The following is an 8,052-nucleotide window of genomic DNA, read 5'->3' as shown; positions in this document are numbered from 1 at the left end:
TGGTGTTTGGGTGTTTGATGTCTCCGGCGTCTTGCCGGTCGGCGTGCGTGCACAGCCACCATGGTAAATGGAGACGACCTCTCCACTTTAACCAGGAAGCACGGCATTAAAATGGGTCTGGGCTTCCAGTGTAGCGTGGAGGATGTTTGTTTGGCTGTGGGAGAAAGGTTCAGATAGGACCGAATTAAGTCGGCCGCTCGTATGAACGGCGCCGTAGTAATCTTCCTGGACCAGCTGGAGAAAGTGAACCGAGTCGTCGAGGCAGGCATCACCGTCAACGAGATGTTTGTTCAGGTGCTGCCACTGGCACTGCTAGGGTAGTCCTGTCAAACGTCCCCCCTTTCATTACCGATGAGTTTCTCAGCAGAGAATTGTCCAGACACGGGAAGATTGCCTCCCCGGTTAAAAAAAGCATGTCTTGCAAATCGAATTTGCTGAAACACGTGGGGCCCTATCTTGCATCCGGCGCAAGTGACTTAGTCACTGGCGCATGTGTCGTTGCTAGTTTACTACTGGCGCAGAGCGTTCTTTTCCCACCACCGCCACTCGCCGGTAAATTAGGGATTGATCATGCGCCCCAAGGGGCGGTTCGGCGGAAGGAGGAGGCGTGTTCTGGCGCAAACGGTATTTTGCCGTTTCTGAATACCATTGCGCTACTGACCAGGAAATACCTGGTTTAAAGTCAGTGGCGCGTTGTTCAGATGCTATTTTAAGGGCGCATGCATACATGCGCATGCAATGCATACGGATTGCTTGTGCACCTCGCACATACACTTTGCCTCTCCCATCTACCTAGCCTCACATTCTTGGTAAATTATTTGGGAAAGAACAGCTGATGCAGCGGTAATAAGTTGTAATTTTAAATCAATGCATCTGCAAACACCGTACAGCACACATATTTTCTTGACAGAGACATCGTGTGCATTTGATCGTGAAAAACATTGTTTTACCGCGAGTGAGTGTTAAAAAGAATGAATGAATGCGGGCGCGCGTGTGTGCTCTGTTTAAACACATGCAAACTAAACACGTAACGCATAATACAATCAATGGCAATGTCTATTACCGCGGGGACACATGCATATTAGGATAGCATACAATACTGATAAGAAACAATGTTTATAATGTATTGCGTATCATTAAATAGAAAGAACCACAGTTACCGCATATCATATGTTATATCATATACGTTTTCTTTGCCGAAATTTATTTGAGGACTCAGTATTTCTGAAGTTGTGGAAGAAAACCCCTTATTCCATGTGTGAATTAGGCCATATTATTTGGCAATAAACTGAGCCATTTGCAGTTTGAAATTCATGTGCATCTGTCTCATCGGAGACTGCAGACGCGCTGTCAAAATATCAACTTGTCCGATTCAAATGCGCTCATGGCTCTTAAAGGGGATGGGAGCTGGCACTCTCATTGGTTTGTTGGACGTTACGCCCAAACCACACCTACGGGTAATTAGGCTGCTTCAGACCAACCCTTTTGACACTTGCGCCGCGACGCAAGTGTCATTTATCCGCCTGTAAAATAGCGATAGCGCCGTAGAACCGCCCACAAAGCTACTTGCGCTTTGCGCTTCCCACTTGCGTTTCAGACCGTTAAAATAGGGCCTGTGGTGTCTCACCGTAGGCAGCTGCATATGATACTGAACAATCGGAACGAGGAACTGAACCTCCGTTTCATTGTAAAGGTAGATGATTATGAATATGTGATTTTTGCGACCTCGGCGGGAATGAAATGTTTCGGTTGTGGAGAGGAGGGGCACACGGTGAATGCCTGCCCGAGACAAGGTGATCTGAATCCGGCTGGTCCAGGGGGGGCAGTTGGTGCCGGGGCGAGGCCACCACTTGGGCGGCGGGGGTCCGCTGCCTGGCAATAGGTCCCCCGGCCGGGGAACCCCCCGCTGGGGGACCTATTGACGTCTCTGAGCGGCCGGCGGCCGCTCCGTGTGCTGCGCCGCGTGGTGCTGCTGCGGTAGAGGACGCTACGCACCGGGTGAGTAGTGTAAATGCACAGGGTGTGTGTGTGAATGATGTGAGTGAGAGTGGGAATGAGGTTTTGGCTGGAGCAGAGGAAAGTGTAGTGGTGGGAGGAAAGGAGAAGGAAGCCAGTGTAAATGCAGGTGGAGAACAGGTAGGTCTAGTTGGGATCAGCGAAGGGGGACAGGCAGTGGATATAGGCTAAGTGCAGACGGAGGAGGTCATTGATGAAGTAGAGGTGGATGGGATGGAGGAAGAGGAGGCAACAGATGTGGTAAAGACAGTAGGCCTACTTAGTGCTAAACGTAGGAGGAAAATAAAAAACGTATCAAGTGAGGCAAAAAGCAGTAAAGTCTGTGCAGAAGATAGACAGGCAGATAAGGGAGCCAGTACAGATGAGAGTGGCAGTGATGAATATGTATCTGATGGCAGTGAAGTTCTTGGCCTCACCAGCAGCCAAAAAAGAACCCAATATACTGCTGATAGAATAAGCGTTTTTTTTTTAAAGCAGACCAAAAACCAACATGAAGTGAAAAATGGATTTCTTCCCTAATTTGCTTTTGTTTTGCTCCTCTGCCCGGCTCCACATTAGCCAGAAAGAGGTGTCTGGCCTCACAGACGAAGAAGTTTTTAGATTGAAGAAACTTGTGCATAAGGCAAAGAAACAAATGAATAGTGATGATGGGAAATGCTCAAATGTGTGTCTTATTTAATTTATTGATTGTTTATTTTGTTTTTAACATGTCATTTGACATGGATTGTTTTAGGGTAGGCAGTGTTAAAGGTCCCATGACATGAAAATCTCAATTTATGAGGTTTTCTAACATAAATATGAGTTCCCCTAGCCTGCCTATGGTCCCCCAGTGGCTAAAACTTGCGTTTGGTGTAAAACGAGCACTAGCTGTTCTGCTCGCCTTTGAAAAAACGGAGGCTCAAGGTTGAGAATGAATTGGGGGGAAGGAACTTTGGCTTTGACTCCCTCAAGAACATGAACCACGACAAGGAGGAGAAAGGGATCTTTGCCGGGCAGCGCTTATGCACCTCCGCCTCCGGCGGTGGTCCCTCAGCGGGGCTCAAGCGGGAGACATTCGCCGCCAACAATCCCTTTCTCCTCCATGTCGTGGTTCATGTTCTTGAGGGAGTCAAAGCCAAAGTTCCTTCCCCCCAATTCATTCTCAACCATGGCTCAGATAACCCCCACGACAGTCTCGTTGTGGAAATACAAGACACGTCAAAGAACCGACAAGAAACACTTGCGTTACAGTGTGTGTATTCACACACACACATGTGGCGCTCAGTGTGAGCGCCACGTTACAGTGTGTGTATTCACATTGATGTGGACGTTGAAGAACCAGGAACGTCGGAGAACCCAACGCGGTCGTTTGAGATTCATAATATAGGCTCACACAGCTTTTGGCCGTGATAATATATATTATATGATATAGATATGTGTAGGCTATATGATAATATTTTGATATAGAGCTCCAGGACTCCCGTGTGTTCTAGAATATTTACAGAACACGGCTAAAGGCTGTGTGCGGCTCGCCATTGCGATACATCCTCTGTAAACAGAGCGCATGGTGGCTGCAAGCTGCTCAGGGCCACACCCCCACCCTCCTCCTTGACACGCCCACCGAAACAGCGCATTTGGGGGAAGCTCAATGTGCGACTGGCTCGGAGTGGCTGTAACTCTGCACCACGGCTGAATTTAGGGAACGTCTTTGAATACTGTGTTAGTTGCCCACTAATACCTATATTAAAGAATGCATAAAATAGCATGTCATGGGACCTTTAATGTAAATGTAGCCAGAGAGGGGAAAAAAAGGGCAAGTATTTTTGAAACAGCAAAAATGAAGAAAGTCAATGTTTTATTTTTACAAGAAACGCACAGCTATGGGGGCAATGAGGCGGACTGGAGGAGAGAGTGGGAAGGGGAAGCCATTTTGAGTCACGGTACTTCTCTGAGTGGAGGAGTAGGTTTCCTCTTCTCCAAGGCTTTCACTCCGGTCTCACTGGAGGTCGAGCATTTTATCGAGGGGAGGCTACTTTTAGTCAAAGCTCGGTTTGATGTTTTTACGGCTGTTTTTATTAATGTGTATGCTCCGACAAATGGTGCAGAGAGGAACGTTTTTTTAGAAAAGGTAAGTGATGTTTTAAATGGCTGTGCAACGGAGGATTATTTATTCTTGGGTGGGGATTTTAATTTTACTGAAAATGAGGTTTTAGACCGAAACCATGCAGAGCCACATCCAGCATCCCAGCATGCTCTGAGGCAGTTGGTCTCTGCTTATGGCCTGGTGGATGTATGGAGAAGGATGCATGCAGACTGCCGACAGTATACGTGGTCCCACCTCAGAGAGAGTAGGATATCCTCAGCCAGACTAGACCGTATTTATTGTTTTAAGCATCATTTTAATATTTTTAAATCATGCACCATTATCCCAGCTGTTTTTACTGATCACTCTTTGGTTTTATGTCAGGTTTTTATTAGAAATGTAAAGCCTAAAAGTGCTTACTGGCATTTTAACTCTGTTTTAACGTTTGATAGAAAGTTTAGGGAGGTGTTCATTTATTTTTGGGATGTTTTTAGGCAGAGGAAGAATGATTTTAGCAGTCTTAGGCAGTGGTGGGACCATGGCAAGACCGAAATCAAACTTTTATGTCAACAGCACACCCTCAATGTCACTAGAGACATCACTAGATCTATGAAGGACCTGGAGATAGATATACTGGAACCAGTGGCGGCGCCAGAGATTTTTTTCTGGTGGTGCTATGGGGGTGCTCTGCGTTTTACTGAGGGTGCTATGAAATTAGGGTGATAGCATATGAGTCTCATTTTTCTCTACTACAACACCTCCCCACCATATCGTCACATATGTTTACACGTTTGCTCTCTAACGGGTCTTTGGGGTACATAAAAAGCGCCATTCAAATCGATCGTATTATTATTGTCATCAGGCTACTTCTGACGGACGCGCACAAAGCCGCGTTCATCTCCGACGGTCAAAATGGATGCAGCATGTTATAGATAACGTAATCCCAAATACTTCACTTACTTCAGTGTGTGGATTAAAGTTTGCGCCAGATGACTACCAGGTCACCACTACCATGAGCGACAAATTAAACTAAACATACCAAGTTCAATACACTTCTAACTAAAGACGGCAGATTAGAATGTCAGATAGAATTAACTTAAACAGGCAAAGAGTCAGAAATGCTTTCAAAAAGAGTATATTATTTTAGGTCACAATCAAAACATGAATGAAACCAAACAGTAGGCACTCAAAACCACAATAATAAGAGATCAAAAAGTGTATCAAAAAGTGCACACAAAACTATGCTTAAAAATCCTTAAGAAAAACCAAAATCCAGGCAAGCCAGCAGATCAGGTGTCAGTTTCCACCTAAACAAGAACAATGTGACAGAAAAACACATTGTAAACCCAATTGCAAAAACCCAGCAGAATGCAACAGACAACACGGGAAAATCTTTCACTTACCTACGTCTTCATAACAGGACAATGCGCCTGTTGTTGTGGTTGAGAGCGAAGGCATCTATGATCCTGTCGATGTCCAAGGCCCGTGCTCGCAGAGGGTTAATCGCCAGAAGTGCAAGGTCACTGGTTCGGCCATCCCCACTGCTATTCCTCAGGTAGCTCTTCAAGCAACGCAGACAAGAAAAACTGCGCTCGCAGCCCGCAGATGTTACAGGCAGGGTCAGAAATATGGAGATCAATTTGTAGAGGTCCACGAAGGCGTCTTTGTAAGGCCGCATAAGGTATAGGAAGGGATAGGCGTTCATGCTTAAGTCACCCAGGGTGCTAGCATCATGGCTAGCAGCGCCCTCAGTAGAGGTGAAGGGTTGACTTGGACCAGGACGTTCCTCTTCTTCTACATCAGAATCAGAATCCACTACCTCTTGCATTTTTTCTTCCTCTTGAACGTCTTCTTCAACTCGAGGAATTTTTCGGATCAAATACCGATCCATTTTCGTGATTTTGTGAACGCTTGACTTCAAATTGACCGATCGCCAGGATTACTGTTACTTAGCCTACTACTCATTGAACAATCACGTTCACGCACGCAACGTGTCTGTGTCGTGCTACGTGAACAATCTGTTATTTTCTTTTGTGATTAAAATATTATTATCACACAATAATTTTTTTTAAGAACTCAGAATGAAATTAAATAACAATAATAAATTAACCATTATTTTCTTGGGGGTGCTATGGGGGTGCTATGGCCAATCTAGGGGGTGCACCCCCTAGCCCCCCCCTGGCGCCACCACTGAGTGGAACTAGAGAATTTAGGTGAATACACAGGAGATCGAGGACATATTGAAGTCCTCAAAATTAAAAAGCTAGCATTAGCTGACCTGCTGGAAAGTAAAGTACAGGGTGCACTGGTCAGGTCCCGGTTTCAAGCCATTGCGGAGATGGATGTTCCCTCTAGCTATTTCTTCGGCCTGGAGAGGAAGAATGGGCAGAGGCGGGTAATCCACACACTGCTTTCAGACACAGGGCAGGAGATTGTCGAGCCAGGCCAGATCCGGAGGCGTGCAGTAGAGTTCTACACCTCCCTCTACAGCAGCGAGTATGAGGAGGGGGACTCACTGATAGAGGGGTTCACTGGTGGACTACCTCAGGTCTCTGCGGAGACCAACTCCGGTCTTGAAGGGCCGTTAGAGATGCAGGAACTATACGCCGCCCTGCAGGGCATGCAGGGACGGCGGGCTCCCGGCATAGACGGCCTCACAGTTGAGTTTTATAAAGCCTTTTGGGACATCTTTGCCAATGATCTTTTAGATGGACCCCCCCCCAGTGGCCCTGCTGAAGCGGGCGGGGGCCGTCCCCCTGGGGGGCCCCAACACCAGCGAGCTTTGCATGTGGTCCGAGTCCCACCACCACGTGGACGGCATCCCCCGGGACCCCCACCACCTGGAGAGGGTCCCGGGGGGCAGCTCAGGTCTGTGCACACACACACACTGCAACATGTTCGCACACACACACACTGCAACATGTTCGCATGCACACAAGCACACACATTACAACATGTTCGCATGCACGCACACAAATGCACACACACGCACACGAATGCACTCACACGAATGCACACACACACACACACACACACACACACACACACACACACACACACATTACAACATGTTAGCGCACACACACAAAAATGCTTGAACAGCACGGAGCCGGAAACTAAAAGCCACACTCTTTAAATGTCTTGCACACACACAATCATGAACACATGCTCTAACATACATGCATGCACGCACACACAAAGAAGCACACACATTTGTTGGATTATTTACACTGCAGTTTCTCTGACTGGACTTTGAAAGGATAAGATCGTCATGACATAATCAATGCTGAATGTGTACAATGTCAATGTGTCTATGAGCACAGCTAATACTCATAATGCAGACCACCACAACAAAAAGCCTCGTGGTGGTTTGTATATTGTGCAATGGTTCAATGGAAGTACACCGCAGTGCTAGCACTTCTCAACAGGAACACTGTGTGTGTGTGTGTGTGTGTGTGTGTGTGTGTGTGTGTGTGTGTGTGTGTGTGTGTGTGTGTGTGTGTGTGTGTGTGTGTGTGTGTGTGTGTGTGTGTGTGTGTGCACTCGCCTAACTATCCAACAGTGGACTTCGGCGTCGTAACACCTTCACCAACAGGGGACCTCCGAGCCAAGAGGGGACATTTTTCTGGTCCCCTTTTGGTCATGCCTTATATCAAGCTAAAAACATGCCTAAAATATTTTCAGGCATTTTCTCAACTTTTGCCAAGAGGGGACCAGAAAGTGTGTGAGTGTTTAGTCCATACTCTACAGCGCCTCTGCTGGCCAGAGCTTGATTTTCAACGACCAATCCACACACGTCGCTTCAAACACTCCTCTATTGTGTGAATGGCCTGCAGCCGTGTGTAGAGGGCTGTTAAACAGACTACTTAGTAAAGTCTCTTCAAACATGCAATTACAAAGAAAACCAGTCTCTTGAAACCTGCAAGCAACAAACAAACATAGTGTATTTTTCCAACAAAATGTAAAGGCTCAGC

At 46.7% G+C, this 8,052-nt stretch overlaps 1 protein-coding gene across 1 annotated transcript in view; it reads left to right on the top strand.

The window, feature by feature from the left end:
- Positions 1–1,853: 1,853 nt before the first annotated feature.
- LOC132460715 (uncharacterized) overlaps positions 1,854–8,052 on the top strand; it is a 61,050-nt gene continuing 54,851 nt past the window's right edge. Inside the window, exons 1-2 of the mRNA XM_060055581.1 lie at positions 1,854–1,998; positions 6,787–6,946. Coding sequence (XP_059911564.1) covers positions 6,787–6,946 — 160 coding nt within the window. The 5' untranslated portion in view covers positions 1,854–1,998. The remainder of the gene's footprint in view (positions 1,999–6,786; positions 6,947–8,052) is intronic.

The sequence above is a fragment of the Gadus macrocephalus genome, chromosome 7 (genome assembly GCF_031168955.1).
Source record: "Gadus macrocephalus chromosome 7, ASM3116895v1".
In the NCBI taxonomy this organism is placed as follows: Eukaryota; Metazoa; Chordata; class Actinopteri; order Gadiformes; family Gadidae; genus Gadus; species Gadus macrocephalus.
The sequence above is the reverse complement of the archived record's forward strand: the minus strand, read 5'-3'. Positions and strand labels throughout refer to the sequence as shown.